This window comes from Balaenoptera physalus (genome assembly GCF_965194825.1).
Source record: "Balaenoptera physalus genome assembly, chromosome: 2".
In the NCBI taxonomy this organism is placed as follows: domain Eukaryota; kingdom Metazoa; phylum Chordata; class Mammalia; order Artiodactyla; family Balaenopteridae; genus Balaenoptera; species Balaenoptera physalus.
Genome location: NC_138883.1, coordinates 166,533,269 through 166,552,561, shown reverse-complemented (window position 1 = coordinate 166,552,561; position 19,293 = coordinate 166,533,269). Strand labels below are relative to the sequence as shown.

The 19,293-nt window shown below is 35.4% G+C and overlaps 1 protein-coding gene across 1 annotated transcript in view; it reads left to right on the top strand.

Annotated features, from left to right (window-relative positions):
* The window catches only part of DNAJC1 (DnaJ heat shock protein family (Hsp40) member C1), a 194,577-nt gene that overhangs the window by 90,491 nt on the left and 84,793 nt on the right, over nt 1–19,293 (top strand). Inside the window, exon 7 of the mRNA XM_082449735.1 lies at nt 7,734–7,824. Coding sequence (XP_082305861.1) covers nt 7,734–7,824 — 91 coding nt within the window. The remainder of the gene's footprint in view (nt 1–7,733; nt 7,825–19,293) is intronic.

The window sequence follows — 19,293 nt, the reverse complement described above, 5'->3', positions numbered from 1 at the left end:
GCAGACAAGCTTTGAGCCCTCCAAGAAATTTTAAGTATTAAGAGAGTTGATTCTAGAGTAAAAGCTTTTCCTCATGTTCCATCCATAAGGATTATAAGCTCCTCGAGGATAAGAACTCTCTGTTTGGAACAGTGTAAACTCTGTAGTTTTAATACAGTATTATGCAGCTAAACCTAGGCAGTCCAGAGCCCTGATCGATTAAGCATTCATTCACTCATTGAATACTTATTAAGCATCTATTATGTGCCAGGCAGTGTCTCCAAAGATGGATGAGAAGTTTATCCACAAGAAATTTATCCTTTCCTGTGCAGGTAAACTGGGGCTTATTCTGGACTCAAAATGAGATTTTGTGTTTATTTTCCCTACTTAACAGTGGTATTCACATGAATTAGCTTCTCTTAGGGAATTGGGGGGGGGGGAAGGTTGCAAACAACTGCTCTTATTCAACCTCTTTTGAATACATGACACCCCAATCCCTACCCCCCACCCCTGTCACCGGCCTGGTCTTTCTTGAATATTACCTGCAAAGCCAGTCTGTTTCATTTTCAGGTGATTTTAATTATCAGCAAGCTCTTTTTTGTATTTATCCAAAATCAAAACTTATCCCGAATCTTCTCATTTCCATTCCCTTTTAAATACAGTTTCAAGCCCAGATTCACAGACACAGAAGACAGACTTACGGTTACCAAAGGGGAAAGGGAGGAGGGGAGGGATAAATTAGGAGTATGAGGTTAACAGATATAAACTATTATACATAAAGTAGATATGCAACAAGGATTTACTATATAGCACAGGGAACTATATTCAATATCTTATAATAACCTATAATAGAAAGTAATCTGAGTGTATATATATGTATATAGTTTCAAGGCCCCTCACCATTTGATCACTTTCCTTTTAAAGTCTTCCAGTTTGTCAGTGCATCTTAAAGTATGGGACACCAAACTCTACAGAAGGATGGTTGGAACAAAGAATTTGTTGAGTACAGTAGAATTATTTGAGATCGTAGGTTTATTAAAGAAGTAATGCTTTCTAGAGTGGGCATATTGTAATTATAATTTGCAAGTACAAACAAGATATGAAGGAAAGAAAAAGCATGAGGAACATTTAAATAAATGCTTAGAAATGGGGCAAAAGGGAGATAGGATTCTTTGCCTAGAACAAACAGTGAGTGAGACTAGGGAATGTGTTAAAACTCTTGGAATTAGATGGAGTAGGTTAAGGTGATTGGGTGCATTGCAGTCCTCAGATAAGTGTGTTTTTGAATCTAATGCGTATTTCCAAAAGGAATTTTTAGTGGAATTCTGTGCTGCAGCAGAAGGAAGAAACATTAGCAGAGAAATGTTCAGATTTGTTAGGACCACTAGGAAGGGATTGTCCAGCAAAAGGTTTTTGCACTGAGGTGAAGAGGGTTCAGGTAAAGAGAAATCATGTAAGCGAGAAGATGCAGGATTCTGCAGGAGTTTTGGTTTACTATGAAGCAGAAAAACTCACCCTGTCTTTGTGGTGGAGAATAAGGTTCTTGGCAAAATGATGAAGTAATAATAAAAATAGGTACCATATATAAGGCCTAACTGTGTGCAAGATGTTATTCTAAGTGTTTCCCATATATTAACACATTTAATCTTTCCAACAGCTCTATGAGTTAGGTACTCGTATTATCCCTGTTAGATGGGTGAGAAAATTCGCCCATAGGAAAGTGAAGTAATGCTGAATGTCACATGGCTAGTGAGATGGCAAAGCCGAGATCTTAATCCAGGCAGCCTGACTCTAAAATCTGCCCTCTTCATCACTATATTCTATCTCATTCTATTATACTATGGTGTTTGATTTCAACTCGTCTTCTTTCACACCTCATAAATAACTTATCTGTGCCCTTCTTTTCTTACATGGTGCAACCCTTCCTACTTGCCTAAGGAGCCAGTGCCTTCCTGACCTTTTCCCTACTATTAAAAATTACTCTCTGGAAAGAAGCTAATAAGCCTATTCATTCATTCATACTGAGGAACAAATGATTGATATGGTTTAATATAAAATAAGACTTTTCCAGGGTTGAGATTTTGGGGGTGCAGGGAGTGTTAAGGGACCATAAATTCTTAACCAAAACTCTGTTGAAATTTAAAGTAAATATGGGTAACCAAGGGATCACTGAAGAAATCAAAGAGGAAATCAGAAAATACCTAGAAACAAGTGACAATGAAAACACGATGACTCAAAACCTATGGATGCAGCAAAAGCAGTTCTAAGAGGGAAGTTTATAGCAATACAATCCTACCTTAAGAAACAAGAAACATCTCAAATAAACAACCTAACCTTACACCTAAAGCAATTAGAGAAAGAAGAACAAAAAACCCCAAAATGAGCAGAAGGAAAGAAATCATAAAGATCAGATCAGAAATAAATGAAAAAGAAAGGAAGGAAACGATAGCAAAGTTCAATAAAACTAAAAGCTGGTTCTTTGAGCAGGTAAACAAAATTGATAAACCATTAGCCAGACTCATCAAGAAAAAAAGGGAGAAGACTCAAATCAATAGAATTAGAAATGAAAAAGGAGAAGTAACAACTGACACTGCAGAAATACAAAGGATCATGAGAGATTACTACAAGCAACTATATGCCAATAAAATGGACAACCTGGAAGAAATGGACAAATTCTTAGAAGTGTACAACCTTCCGAGACTGAACCAGGAAGAAATAGAAAATATGAACAGACCAATCACAAGCACTGAAATTGAAACTGTGATTAAAAATCTTCCAACAAACAAAAGCCCAGGACCAGGTGGCTTCACAGGCAAATTCTATCAAACATTTAGAGAAGAGCTAACACCTATCCTCCTCAAACTCTTCCTAAATGTAGCAGAGGGAGGAACACTCCCCAACTCATTCTACGAGGCCACCATCACCCTGATACCAAAACCAGACAAAGATGTCACAAAGAAAGAAAACTACAGGCCAATATCACTGATGAACATAGATGCAAAAATCCTCAACAAAATACTAGCAAACAGAATCCAACAGCACATTAAAAGGATTATACACCATGATCAAGTGGGGTTTATCCCAGGAATGCAAGGATTCTTCAATATACGCAAATCAATCAATGTGATACACCATATTAACAAATTGAAGGAGAAAAACCATATGATCATCTCAATAGATGCAGAGAAAGCTTTTGACAAAATTTAACACCCATTTATGATAAAAACCCTCCAGAAAGTAGGCACAGAGAGAAGTTACCTCAACGTAATAAAGGCCATATATGACAAACCCACAGCCAACATCGTCCTCAGTGGTGAAAAACTGAAACCATTTCCACTAAGATCAGGAACAAGACAAGGTTGCCCACTCTCACCACTATTATTCAACATAGTTTTGGAAGTTTTAGCCACAGCAATCAGAGAAGAAAAAGAAATAAAAGGAATCCATGTCGGAAAAGAAGAAGTAAAGCTGTCACTGTTTGCAGATGACATGATACTATACATAGAGAATCCTAAAGATGCTACCAGAAAACTACTAGAGCTAATCAATGAATTTGGTAAAGTAGCAGGATACAAAATTAATGCACAGAAATCTCTTGCATTCCTATACACTAATGATGAAAAATCTGAAAGTGAAATTAAGAAAACACTCCCATTTACCATTGCAACAAAAAGAATAAAATACCTAGGAATAAACCTCCCTAGGGAGACAAAAGACCTGTATGCAGAAAACTATAAGACACTGATGAAAGAAATTAAAGATGATACAAATAGATGGAGAGATATACCATGTTCTTGGATTGGAAGAGTCAACATTGTGAAAATGACTCTACTACCCAAAGCAATCTACAGATTCACTGCAATCCCTATCAAACTACCACTGGCATTTTTCACAGAACTAGAACAAAGAATTTCACAATGTGTATGGAAACACAAAAGACCCCAAATAGCCAAAGTAATCTTGAGAAAGAAAAACAGAGCTGGAGGAATCAGGCTCCTGGACTTCAGACTATAAGCTACAGTAATCAAGACAGTATGGTACTGGCACAAAAACAGAACTATAGATCAGTGGAACAGGATAGAAAGCCCAGAGATAAACCCATGCACATATGGTCACCTTATCTTTGATAAAGGAGGCAAGAATATACAGTGGAGAAAAGACAGTCTCTTCAATAAGTGGTGCTGGGAAAACTGGACAGCTACATGTAAAAGAATGAAATTAGAACACTCCCTAACACCATACACAAAAATAAACTCAAAATGGATTAAAGACCTAAATGTAAGGCCAGACACTGTCAAACTCTTAGAGGAAAACATAGGCAGAACACTCTATGACATAAATCACAGCAAGATCCTTTTTGACCCAGCTCCTAGAGAAATGGAAATAAAGACAAAAATAAACCAATGGGACCTAATGAAACTTAAAAGCTTTTGCACAGCAAAGGAAACCATAAACAAGATGAAAAGACAACCCTCAGAATGGGAGAAAGTATTTGCAAATGAAGCAACTGACAAAGGATTAATATGCAAAATTTACAAGCAGCTCATTCAGCTCAATATCAAAAAAACAAACAACCCAATCCAAAAATGGGCAGAAGACATAAACAGACATTTCTCCAAAGAAGATATACAGATTGCCAACAAACACATGAAAGAATGCTCAACATCATTAATCAGTAGAGAAATGCAAATCAAAACTACAATGCGATATCACCTCACACCGGTCAGAATGGCCATCATCAAAACATCTACAAACAATAAATGCTGGAGAGGGTGTGGAGAAAAGGGAATCCTCTTGCACTGTTGGTGGGAATGTAAATTGATACAGCCACTATGGAGAACAGTATAGAGGTTCCTTAAAAAACTAAAATTAGAACTACCATACAACCCAGCAATCCCACTACTGTGCATATACCCTGAGAAAACCATAATTCAAAAAGAGTCATGTACCACAATGTTCATTACAGCTCTATTTCCAAAGCCAGGACATGGAAGCAACCTAAGTGTCCATGGACAGATGAATGGATAAAGAAGGTGTGGCACATATATACAAGGGAATATTACTCAGCCATAAAAAGAAACGAAATTGAGCTATTTGTAGTGAGGTGGATGGACCTAGAGTCTGTCATACAGAGTGAAGTAAGTCAGAAAGAGAAAAACAAATACCAGATGCTAACACATATATATGGAATCTAAAAAAAAAGAAATGGTCATGAAGAACCTAGGGGCAAGACGGCAATAAAGATGCAGACCTACTAGAGAATGGACTTGAGGACACAGGGACGGGGAAGGGTAAGCTGGGACAAAGTGAGAGAGTGGCATGGACATATATACACTACCAAATGTAAAATAGATACCTAGTAGGAAGCAGTCGCATAGCACAGGGAGATCAGCTCGGTGCTTTGTAACCAACTAGAAGGGTGGGATAAGGAGGGTGGGAGGGAGGGAGATGCAAGAGGGAAGAGATATGGGGATATATGTATATGTATAACTTATTCACTTTGTTATAAAGCAGAAACTAACACACCATTGTAAAGCAATTATACTCCAATAAAAATGTTAAAAAAATAAAGTAAATATGGGGACTTCCTTGGTGGTCCAGTGGCTAAGACTCTGCGCTCCCAATGTAGGGGGGCCCCGGTTCAATCCCTCGTCAGGAGACTAGATCCCGCATGCCTCAACTAAGAGTTTGCATGCTGCAACTAAAGATTGTGGGAACATGCTGCAACTAAAAATAAATAAATAAATAAATAAATAAAGTAAATATGGGCATGGGAGGATAAATCAGATGTATGACCTCTGTGCCCTTCAAATTATGCCATTATTTAGCTGGCCCAGGGCTTGTAGAAATCCTTCTAGAAGAAATGAGGTAGGAACCTAAAAGTGGGAATGGAAGGAATAAGAGGTATATCTTTATTATATTGATTCAGTGATTTTAGAAGTGCCCTGTCATTTCCCTAATTAATTATCAAGTAAAAGAGTTCTATTATAACCCCAAGAGACATAGACCCCAGGAGAAAGCTTAAATTTGAACAGTCATAGCTGAAAAGAGATAATCCCATTCTAGGGTTTAAGTGTTCATGCATTTACATCTGAATTGAGGTAGATCCAAGGATTGATTTTGTTCCTTCATTTCCTGCAGAAATAAAACCCTCTCAGACGGGTCTATGATTTATATGCTCTAGGAGTCGTACAGTCTGGGGATGTTACTCTAGAGTTATCCTTGATATCTTTTTCTTATTCCACACCAGTCAGTCATCAAGCCCTTTTGCTTCTTTCTTAACAAGGTTTCTCATATATTTCAATCTAGCTCAGTTCAAAGAATGCTTATTGAGTGCCTGTTTGATGCTAGATACTGTGCTCTGAGCATACAAGTAACCCTGTCTCAGATTTCTCATTTTCTAGAAGAGAATACAGCATGATACAAGCAACCATAGAAATGTGTTTAAATACAGAAGCAGTATACAGGAGAGAATTACTCTTCCAGGGAAGGTCAGAAAGACTTGCAAAAGAGGTGATGCTTGAATAGGGTTTTCAAGGATGAGTAGGAGTTCTTCAGAATAATGGTAGGGGAGCAAAATGTTCTAGCTAGAACGCAACGCATACAGAAACACATGGAAGCATAGCACAGTGTAGCCTGGCAGCTACAAGTAGTATTGCTATAGAATAGATGGAGTTTGAGTCAAGGGGTGGTGGAAGATTATCTGTTTTTGCTCTTTTCAGTGTCAGCATCTTCATATGCCTAGAGCACCAACTTGTTTATCTCCATGTCTGTGATTAAAGGCCTGGTCTTTTTTCGGTACTCTGCTAAAGTCTTACCTATCCTATATGCCACTACTTGAGACTTTAGCCACTGTATCCTGACACCTAAGTATTTGTGTACAGTATGTGTCCTCAGTCCTCAACTCTCAGTGGAGTGACAACTTTCACTTGTATCTATGTGGTCATAGAAGTTTCACAATCAGATTTGCATATAGTAATTTTGAAAATCTTTTGGAGTTAAGGGACTAATATGAAAATAGTGTTAGTACTTTGTTCGTCACAATAATATAATTTACTCTGCTATCAAATAATTCAGTTCAGCAAGTGTGTTTTTCTGCTCTCTGTCTATGCATAATACTGAGAAAATATACAATGGAAGAAAACAGGAAGAGGATACGTTCCTTACGTATCTGAGAGTAAAGGCTTTACTTAAACATATTTATACTCATGTAGTTTCTGGCTTTCATTAATTCTCTAAGATAGAGAAATCATAGAGAACTGCTTATTCAGTTTCTTCTGTTCATCATAAACTTTGAAAACATAAACACAGGATGACTACTTATTAAATGAGTATACTGCTTTAAATAGTTTCTTTTAATATTTATTTTATTTTTATTTATTTATTTTCCTTATTTTTTTGGCTGCATCGGGTCTTAGTTGCGGCATACAGGATCTTCCATTATGGCTTCCTTGCGGCACGCAGGTTTCTCTCTAGTTGTGGCGTGCAGCTTTTCTCTTCTCTAGTTGTGGTGCACGGGCTCCAGGGCGCATGGGCTCTGTGTTTTGTGGCATGCGGGCTCTCTCGTTGAGGTGTGCAAGCTTAGTAGTTGTGGTGCACAGGCTTAGTTGCCCCGCAGCATGTGGGATCTTAGTTCCCCAGCCAGGCATTGAACCCGCATCCCTGAATATACTGCTTTAAATTGAAGTTATGTGGAAAATACCATCAAAGCAAACTGACTTTTATGTTAATTTGTTTGTTACTGCTTTTTTCAGGATGCTGGGCAGTTTTATGCTAAATATAAAGAAACAAGATTGAAGGAAAAGGAAGATGCATTGACTAGAGCTGAACTTGAAACACTTCAAAGTGAGTTTTAAACATTTTCTTACTGTATTAACTATATTATATAAAACTGATTATTTAAATTTGGATTTTCCGTTAAATTCAGCAGTAATTAAATTTTTTGTACTTTCTTTGCTACTCTCTAAATGGAGTTACTTGTACTTAATATACTATATGTGGAAAATACTATATTAGTAATTTCTGAACCACCCACAGCTCAATATCAGGAGGGATAAAATTAACATGGGGTCATATAGTTCCTTTAATCTGAGAGGCATCCAAAATCTAGAAAGTCCTTAAATACTCCAGTGCTGCAGTTGTCATTGATATTTAGTGCTGAGTCTATCCAATTGATCACCAACTTGCTGTATTACAGTAGTAAACAGGAAGCCTGAAAATGTCAATGATTTTTGTTTCGAAAGCCTTTGTTTCATTTGTATTATTGTTATATAACACGAAGAACCTTTGCTAAAGTGTCAGTATGTTGAAGTCTTCCATTGAACACTAAAGACAGCTCTTGCTGATTTTAGGAAAAGTTGAACATACTATTAAAGACGACATCTTCCCAGCCCTGGTCTTTTTGTCTAAGTTTGTATATCTACATCTTTCGCACACAAATGCGTTCTGTCCCTTTACGTTGCTTTATCTTTATCCAGAGCATTTAACACTACTTAACTTTAATTTATATATTCATTTTGTTTACTGTCTGGTCCCCCCAATAGAATGTAAGCTTCATGAGGGTAAGGACTTTTATCTGTTTTGTTCGCTGTTATGACTATCCAAGGACCTTAAAGAGTCCCTGGCACATAGTAGGTTCTCAGTATGTTGACTGAATTCATGGAGGTGAAGTCTATTTTTTAAAAAATTCCAATATGAGTGTTTTTGGTTCAAACTTCATTTCTGAATGCTGTGCATGGTACCAATCTGGGCACAGAAGACAGTGTAAACACCCTTAATACCTGGTCACTTCACGCCTATAAATGTATATAAATACACAGCATGTGTAGTTTAGAAAACAACTTGTGTGCTTTTAAGGGTATACAGTAAAAGCTTTTCTGCAGCGCATAGAAGTCACTTAGCCAAATCAAACTGGAAAAGAGCAACTGTGGTATTAGTATACCACACATTCAGTTCACACTTTCAATATATATAGAAAAATGGTGATGGCTATTTCCCTTCATATACTGAAAGTCTAGCTTTCTGTCTTTACCCTGACACTGACCATGGTTTGAGAATAGAGGAGAATTATGTTCTCTCCAAACCCAAAGAGTACACTGCTCCTACCTAAATGTGTGACTTTGAGGGTTTTACTTTCCTTATCTGTCAGAAAAACATGTCAGACTAGATGATCCCAGTATTAGTTTTCTATTTTTGCTCTAACAAATGGCCACAAATTTAGTGGCTTAAACACAAATGTATTATCTTATAGTTGTATGGGTCAGAGTCTGACATGAGTCTCACTGGGCTAAAATCAAGGTTATCAAGCAAGGCTGCATTCCTTCTCCAGCTTCTAGAGGCCTTCCACACTCCTTGGATCTTGGCCCCCTTCCTCTTTCTTCAGATCCAGCAATGTTTCATCTCTCTGACTATTCTGTAGTCACATCTCTGGCTGATCATAACTGGGAAAAGTTCTCTGCTTTTAAGGACTTGTGATTAGATTGCGCCAGCTTGGATAATTCAAGATAGTCTCCTATCTCAAGCTTACTCACATCTGCAAAGTCTCTTTTGCCATGTAAGGTAAAATATTCCCAGGTTCTGGGGATTAGAACATGGTCATGGTTAGGGGACCATTTTTTGCCTTATACAACCTTCAGGTGTCTGGGCAGCTTTAGAACAGGGACTTTCTTTTTCATCTTTGTGTCTGCAGCATTGAATATAGTGTCCTGGCACATAGTAAAGGTTTAATAAATGGATGAATGACTAAATATATGAATTAATGTAATCCTATGAATATTAATGAGTGTTAGTGAAGAAGAAAACAAACTTACGGTTACCGGAGGGAAAGGGGTGGGGAGGGATAAATTGGGAGATTGGGATTGACATATACACACTGCTCCATATAAAATAGATAATAAGGACCTACTGTATAGCACAGAGAACTAGTCTCAATACTCTGTAATGACCTATATGGGAAAAGAATCTAAAAAAGAGTGGATATATATATATGTATAGCTGATTCACTTTGCTGTACAGCAGAAACTAACACAACATTTTAAATCAACTATACTCCAATACAAAATAAAGTTTCAACAGTTACAAACACAAAATAATATTCAGATAAACTATATCATTGTTTAAAGCAGACTTCTGTTTAAGAGGGGAAAGTTTAGGATATTAGAGAATTACGTATTAAGGTTGACTGATGTATGTTTTGCAGAGTAAGGGTGGACAAATGATTATTATTGTTATATTATTATTGTTTTATTATTGGTATATATACCAAAGATTGAAACAGAAGTTGATGTTAGAGCAATTGTTGAAATAGTTTTAATTAAATTGAATAAATCAATGAATAAATGAAACTTTAAATGTAATTTTTATATAATTGTTATTTTTAAGTAAAACTGTTACATAAAAATTTTCTAAGCCTTTTAAGACTAGTCAAAAGGAGAGGGGGAAATCACATTTACAAGAAAAGAGAAAAATATCACACTAAACCAAAATTTACCTGTAGAGGCAGTATGAATACCCTAATTTCATTGCTTTCATAGTCATGTTTTCATGACTATTTTTCCAAAATTGTTCAGAGACTTTTGTTCTGCCTAAGAATTTGATAACAGTTCTCAAGCAGATTTGATAATGCTCTTTAAAAAAATTTTTTTTTAATTTTTATTTTTAAATTGAAGTAGAGTTGATTTACAATGTTTCAGTTATACAGCAAAGTTATTCAGCTATACATATACATATATATCTATTCTTTTTTAGATTCTTTTCCATTATAGGTTACTGTAAGGTATTTAATATAGTTCCTTGTGCTATACAGTAGGTCCTTGTTGTTTATCTATTTTACATATAGAGGTGTATATCTGTTCATCTCAAAGACCAAATTTATCCCTCCCTCTCTTTTGCCCCGCTAACTGTAACTTTTTCTATGTCTGGGAGTCTCTTTCTGTTTTATAAATAAGTTCATTTGTATCATTTTCTTTAGATTCCACATATAAGTGATATCATATGATATTTGTTATAATAATTTGTTATTATTGTTTAATAAAAAATATTGTGTAAAGAAGCATTAATTTAAAAATAGGTAAATATCTGAAAACTCTGTATGCCAGCAAAAATGTGTGATAGTCTTCTAAAAAGTTGGAAAATTCATTACTAGCTTATGGTTTCTTGAAACTGAAAATGAGGAAATTAAATGCCAGAAACTTTATGAAAAACAATACTCATCCTAGGCTCTGAGTAATAAGACTTCTGTCGCTCATGTTTTGATATCAGTAGTATATTTAGAAAAGGTGATGGTATCAACATTAAGAATGTTAAAGAACAGTCACATTACTGTTAATAACGTCAAAAGCTGTCATGTATTTTTAAATGTAGTCTCTAATGGTTACATGCAAAGAATCTTTTAATTAATTTTGTTAACTTCATTACAGTGTTCTACATTGTATACTTTAGAACTAATACATAAAGGCCCCAAATCCCCCAGTGTGCATTTCATTTGCCCCCATCCTTCTTAATTTTAAAGACCATCATTGGAATACTGAGTTCATAATAACATTTCCATCTGCTTAATTGAGTAAATGCATCTCATGCAGATTAGCAATAGCTATTTTATGCTGCCTGTTTTTCATGACCTAATTGCTAATCTGCCCTCAAGTCTGTTTGCTTTACTGCTGAGATTGTGCAGAGTCGTCTAAGGGCTACACTAGAACTACATTGAGTAGGGTGTGGTGGTCTTACTTACTAAAATGGTATTTTAGAGGGGGAAATCTGAAAAAGGGTAATTTCTTAAAAATCAATATCATTCTTCTGGGAAGTCTATGGAAAAAAATGTGATGATTTGTTTGGAAATTTTTGAGCATTTCTTTCTTATAAACTTTTAATCAATTTTATGTTTTAGGTTTAAATCCAAGTTGAATATTTATAAATATAAAACTTTTTCAGTGTTAATAATATTTCTATACATTCTCTAATTGTATTAGTTTTAATCTAAGTCAATAGATGTGAGTTCCAAGTACTATAATGAAACAGCCCATATTGTGAATGGAAAAAAATGAGTTATTTTATGAAGACATTTACTGTAAAGGTTAAAATTTGAATAGAGAAAAGAGGGGAGGAAGGGTAGAAGGAAAACTCAATATTTCCCTTTTTTACTGTGTACTTTATATGAGTTAAGAACAAAAGCAAAATCAAATAATCAAAACCCTACTGTCAAGTACTTCTTTTTTGTCTGCAGAGATGATCATTCCAGACATTATGTTTTTCTTCTTGTTGTGTGGTCCCCACTCCATGCCCCAGTGATGGCCTAAGTAGGGGTGCCAAGGGGACAGTAAGAACGTGGTAGACAGAATATATCTCTTTAGGGTGGCAGGATGGGAAAGCATTCACCTTCCCTAAAGTAATGGAAGACTGGTTTTCTAGAAAACTTAGATTCATGAGGAAAGGAGTTGCTAGTGCTGATTTGTAAGCTAATTCAGGGGTTGATGGAGAAGGAGGACAAAGGGGGTAGGGCAGATGTAATCCCAATGGGTTAGAGCTTTTTTCCTTTGGTGATGTAAGGTGCTCATGGGTGGGAGGTTACTCTCTGAGATAATTTATGAAAAGGCATATAACACATCACTAGCTCCAGTACATTTGGAAGTATGACCAAATAGAAACTCTGTACCTTAACTTATTATATAGTAAAACCCGATAGGAGCCCTAGCCCCAAGAGTTTATATGTAGGCAAAGAATATCTTTAAAATAATATTATTTCCTACGTACTTTGTTCTAATAACAATGGAATGTGAATTTTTAAAATCATATAGCTCAAATACAAATTACAATTGCCTCGATATTTCAAATCATAATGCTGTGATGCTTAAATATAATGCAGTCTCAGTTTTCTCACTGAAATGATTCAAAAAAGCATTTATCCAATTTAATATATAAACAATCATGGCTATAGATTAACTGGTCACATTTCAACTAAAATTTTACTTACTAATCTGGAAACGAGTACCTGTTTAATGTAACTGTATATAAAATGATATATCAGTTTATAAGACCCATGCAGGCAGGCATTTTCGTCTCTCTTGTTTATAGTCATAACCCCAGCACCTAGAATAATGCCAGGCATGCGGTAGCTCCTCAGTAACTATTTATTGAATGAATTAATGAATTTAGAAATACTGTATTGCTCTTTTCTACTTCATACTTCTTAAAGCAATTTATTAAAACTCTTCAGTAACATTTTTGACAAGAGGATTCTTGTCATCAGTACAACTACTTTTTGAGTCATCAACACAGTAAATCATCTTTATTTCCATATGTAATGAGGTATGATCTTTTTGATTCCATGTATGAGACTGACAGTGAACATTTTATTCCAAGTCACAAGGACCTATTCATCTAATATTAGGATTTTTTCCTTTTTTTTTTTTTTTATATAATTGTTACAATAAAACCAATGTATTGCTTTATCCCCTCGATAATTTTCATTGTGGTAAAATATACATAACAAAATTTACCATCTTAACCATTTCTAAGTACAGCAGAGTTCAGTGGTATTAAATATATTCATAATGTACAACCATCACCCCCCTCCTTCTCCCATAGCTCTTTTCATCTTGCAAAACTGAAACTGTACCCGTTAAATAATAACTCCCCATTCTCACCTCCACCCACCCTGTGGCAACCACTGTTCTGTGATTTCGACTACTCTTAAGTATCTCATATAAGTCTAATCATACAGTATTTATCTTTTTGTGATTGGCTTATTTCACTTTGCCTAATGTCCTCAAGATTCATCCATGTTGTAGCATATGTCAGAATTTCCTTCCTTTTTAAGGCTGAAAAATATTCCATTGTATGTGTATACTACATTTTGTTTATCCGTCTGTCAATGAACACTTGGGTTGCTTCCACTTTTTAGCTGTTGTGCATAATACTGCTATGAACTTGGGTGTACAGATATCTCTTTGAGTCCCTGGTTTCAGTTCTTCTGGATATATATCCAGAATTGGAATTTCTGGATCATACGATAATTCTATTTTTACATTTTTTAGGAACCTCCATACTGTTTTCCATAGCACAGTACCGTTTTACATTCTCACCAGCAGTGCACAGAGTTCCAACTTCTCCATATCCTTGCCAATGCTTTTTATTTTCTGGGGGTTGTGTGTGTGTGTGTGTGTGTGTGTGTGTGTGTGTGTGTGTGTGTGTCCGTTTCCTATAGCCATCCTATTGCGTGTTTCTTTGGAGAAATTACTATTCAAGTCCTGTACCCAATTTTGAATCAGATTGTTTATTTGTTTGTTGTTGAGTTTTAGGAGTTTTCTATATATTCTGTATATTATTCCTTATCAGATACATGATTTGCAAATATTTTCTCCTATTATATTGGTTGCCTTTTTACTCTGTTGATATTGTCTTTTGATGCACAAAATTTTTTAATGTTAATGAAGTCTAATTTGTCTATTTTTTCTTTCATTGCCTATGCCTTTGGTGTCGTATCAAAGAAATCATTGCCAAATCCAGTGTCATGAAGCTTTTGCCCTATATTTTCTTGGAAGACCTTTAGAGTTTTAGTTCTTAGACTTAGGTCATTGATCCATTTTGAGTTAATTTTTATATATGGTGTTGGGTAAGGGTCCAACTTCTTCATTTTCACATGGTATCTAGCTTTCCCAGCACCATTTGCTGAACTGTTGCTTTTTTTGTTTGTTTTAATTTTTCTTTTTTTAAAATTTCGGCTGTGCTGTGCAGCTTGTAGGATCTCAGTTCCCTGACCAGGGATTGAACCCGGGTCACAGCAGTGAAAGCGCCAAATCCTAACCACTAGACCACCAGGCAACTCCCATGAACTGTTACTTTTCTATTTAACTTTTTACTTTGAAATAATTATAGATTCATAGGAAGTTGCAAAGATAGTACAGAGAGGTCCCATGTACCCTCCTCTCAGTTTCCCCCATTGGTTATCTTATATAACTATAGTATAATATCAAAACGAGGAACTGACATTGATAGAAAATGTATGTATAGTTCTCTGCCATTCTATCACATGCTTATGTTAATGTAGCCACCACCCCAGTTATCCACTACTGCTTTATGATCACAACCATCACCATCTCCCATCCCCCCATTATCCCTAATACCTGGCAATTACTATTTTTCATCTGTCTAACATTGTAATTTTGACTATATGATTTAGAGAATGTGAATTCGAGAACCATATAGTATGTGACCTTTTGAGACTGGCTTTTTTCACTCATTGTATTGCCTTTGGGATTTATCCAAGTTGTTCCATGTGTCAGTAATTCATTTCCTTTTATTAATGAATAATATTCCATGGTATGGATGTACCACCGTTTGTTTAACCATTCACCTGTTGTAGGACATTTTGGTTGTTTATGGTTTTTGACCGTTACAAATAAGGCTGCTATGAACAGTCATATGTAAATTTTTGTGTGAACCCAGAAGTGCAATTGCTGGGTCATATGATAAGTTTATGTTTAGAGTTTTAAGAAATTGCCAAATTATTTTCCAGAGTTCCCATACCATTTTATACTCCTACCAGCAATGTATGAGAGATTTAGTCTCTTTGCAGCCTCACCAGAATTTGATATTCTCACTATTCTTTATTTTAGCTATTCTGATAGGTGTGTAGAGATATCTCACCATGGTCTTAACTTGCATTTTCCTAATGGATAGGGATGTTGAAACATCTTTTCACGTGCTTATTTGCCACGTGTATATCCTCTTCAGTAAAATCTTTCTTCATGCCTTTGGCTTGTTTTCTAATTGGATTTTTTTTTTTTTTACTATTGAGTTTTAAGAGTCCTTTATATATACGTTCTAGATATGATTCCTCTTTTAGATATGTGGTTTACAAATATGAAATCTTGATTATTGCAGCTCTACGATAATCTCAAAATCAGGTAGAGTGATTCTTGCCACTTCCTTCTTCTTTTTCAAAATGTTTTAGTTATTCTAGTTCCTATGTCTTTCCATGTAAACTTTAGGGTAATCTTGTGTGTATCTACAAAAAAAAAATCTTGCTGGAATTTTGATACGAATTACGTTAAACTTGTATATCAATTTGGGGAGAATTGACCTATTTACTATGTTGAGTATATCTCTTCATTTATTTATATCTTCATTAATTTCTTTAGTGTTTTGTAGTTTTTAGCTTACAAATCATGTATGTATCTTCTTAGATTTATATCTGTTTCTTTTTTTTTTATTTTGAGTGATTAAATGGTATTGGGTTTTTAATTTGAGTCTCCAAATGTTTACTTTAAGTAAAGAAATTCAGTTGAATTTTGTATGTAGATCTTATATCCTGCACCTTTTTGGATTTACTTATTAGTTCCAGGAATTTTTATGTAGATTCTTTGCATTTTCTATGTAGATAGTCATGTCAATATGACAATAGGGATAATTTTATTTTTTTCCTTTTTAATTTGTATGCATTTTATTTCCTTTTCATGCCATATTTTGCTATCTAGAACTTACAGAACTATGTTGAACATGAGTGGGGAGACAGGGCATCTTTCCTCTGTTCTAAGCCTTAGGGGGGAAGCATTTAGTGTTATACCATTAAGTAGGGTGTTAGCTGTATGTTTTTTATAGATGCCCTATATGAAGTTAAGGAAGTTTCCCTCTATTCCTGGTTTTCTGAGTTTTTAATCATGACTGGGTGTTGAATTTTGTTAAACTTTTGTTAAATTTTTTTCATCAATTAATATGATCATGTGATATTTCCTCTTTGGCCTGTTAATGTTGTGGATTACACAGATTGAATTTTGAATATTGAACCACACTTGTACCCCCCCGCAGTAAATACCATGGTGGTATATAATTCTTTTTATATATTGCTGAATTCTCTTTGCACATATTTTGTGAAGGATTTTTGCATCTATATTCATGAGAGATACTGGTCTATAGTTTTCTCTTTTTGTACTGTCTTTGTATGATTTCAGTATCAGGGTACCCTCATATAATGAATTGGGAAGTCTTCTCTATTCTATTTTCTGAAAGAAGCTGTGTAGAATTGGTGTTAATTCTTTAAACATTTGGTAGAATTCTCTAGTGAAGCCATCTAAGCCTGGATATTTCTTTTTGGCAGTTTTTAAATTATAAATTAAATTTCCTTTATAATTACAAGGCTATTCAAATATCTATTTCATATATCTATTTAATGATTGAATTAGGGTAGTTTGTATTTTTCGAGCAATTGCTCAACTTCACCCAAATTGTCAAATTTATGTGTTTAGAGTTGTTCACTTATTGTCCTTTTGATGTCTGCATGTCCTGTGGTGATTTCTCCTGTTTCAGTGCTAAAATGCTGCTAACTTTTGTTTTCTCACTTTTTTGGTCAGTTTTGCCAGATGTTTATCAGTTTTATTGATCTTTTCAAAGATACAGTTCCTTGTTTCATTGATTTTCTCTGTTGCTTTTCTTTTCAATTTCATTGATTTTTGTTCTTATTTTTATTATTTTCTTTTCTTCTGCTTGCTTTGGGCATCTTTTGGGTAATTTCCTTTGCTCTGAATTCTATTTACCTGATATTAATTAGCTACTCCTGCTTTCTTTTGATTAATGTTTTGATTAATTTGAAATAAGTTTCTTGTAGATAGCATATACATAGGTCGTGGTTTTTCATCCACTGTACCAATCTTTATCTTTTAATTGGTGTGTTTAGACCATTTGCCTGTAATGTAGTTATTGATATATTAGGGCTTAAGTGTGCCATTTTATTTTTTGTTTTCTATTTGTTCTGTTTTCTTCTTTCTACTTTCTTGTGTAGGTTACTTGAATGTTGTTTATTTTTTTAGAATTCCATTTGAATTTATCTATAGTGTTTTTTCAGTATATCATTTTGTATAGCGTTTTTAGTGGGTGCTCTAGGTATTATGTTATATATACATAACTTATTACAATCTACTGGTGTAAACAATTTACCATTTCAAGTGATATATAGAAACATTACCTCACTTTACATCCATTTATGTCTCCCACTTATAACTGTCTTAAATATTTTCTCTACATACATTGAATGTTATAATTTCCATTCAGCTGTCAGATATAACTTAGAAAACTCAAGAGGAGGAGGAAAATCTATTGTGTTTACCCATATTTTTACTCTTACTCTTGTTCTTTCTCCTTCCAGCTATTTTAAGATTTTTTTCTTTTATGATTTCCTTTCTGTTCAGATAACTTCTTTAGCCATTATTATCAGATAGGTCTGCTGGTAACAAATTCTCTTAGTTTTCCTTCGTCTGCAGAGGTCTTGGTTTCCCCTTTATTCCTGAAGGATATTTTCACTGGATATGGAATTTTGCGTTGACAGTTCTTTGCATTTTGCACTTGAAAAATGTGCCAAATTCAGTTAGCATACTTTTCAGTTCTGCTATTTCTATTTGGTTCTTCTGTATATCTTCTGTTTCTTTGCTGTTGCCTTTTTTATTTCTTCATCTGTTTTAAGAATGTGTATTATTGCTTGTCAAACCATTTTTATATGGCTGCGTTAAAATCCTAGTCACATAATTTGGATATCTCTTTCATCTGTTGGCATCTATTGATTATCTTTTTCATTCAAATTGAGATATTCTTGGTTCTTGGTATGATGAATGATTTGTTTTTTTTAAATTAAAACTTGGACATTTCAGGTATTATAAGACTCTGGATCTTATTCAAATCCTCTCTTTTACCTGGTGTTCTCTAACAAAGCCTAGCAGTGGAAAGGGGAGGGTTGCTGCCCTGTTACAGTCAGGTAGGAGTGGAATTCCAGGCTCCCTTCATGGCCTGTGCTACAGCTGAGGGGGAGGCTGGTTGTGAACCCTTTCAGCGTTGGGTGGGTGTAGGTGCTCCTGCTTGCCAGTAGGTCTCCGCCTACCCCAGCCTGGCTGGGATAAGCAAGAATGTCTACTAACTGCTCGCCACCTGGCCTCCCCTGACATCGCGGGGGGTGCCTCAGCTGGACCGTTGTGAAAGCCCTGATTGCCCTCTAGGCTTCCTCTGAAACCACCCTGGCAGGGAGGAGGAGGGACACCTCATTATCCCTGGGTGGATTTGGAAACCCAGACTACCAACTTAGTCTCTGCTGTTTCCACATGGGAAGGGGGATCCCCATCACCTCTCAGCAGACATGAAAGCTTGGCTTCTTACACAGCCTTCTCCCACATCACTCTGAGATTGGGGTGCCTCATTACAGCCTCACTATGGCAGAAGTCTAGGCTTCCCACTAGCCTTTGCTGGCATGGGGGTGGGGTGTGGCCACAGTTTTTTCTGTGTTGTTTGCCTGAAGTAGATCGGTTATTATCTAAAAGTTTATCTTGATATGCTGCT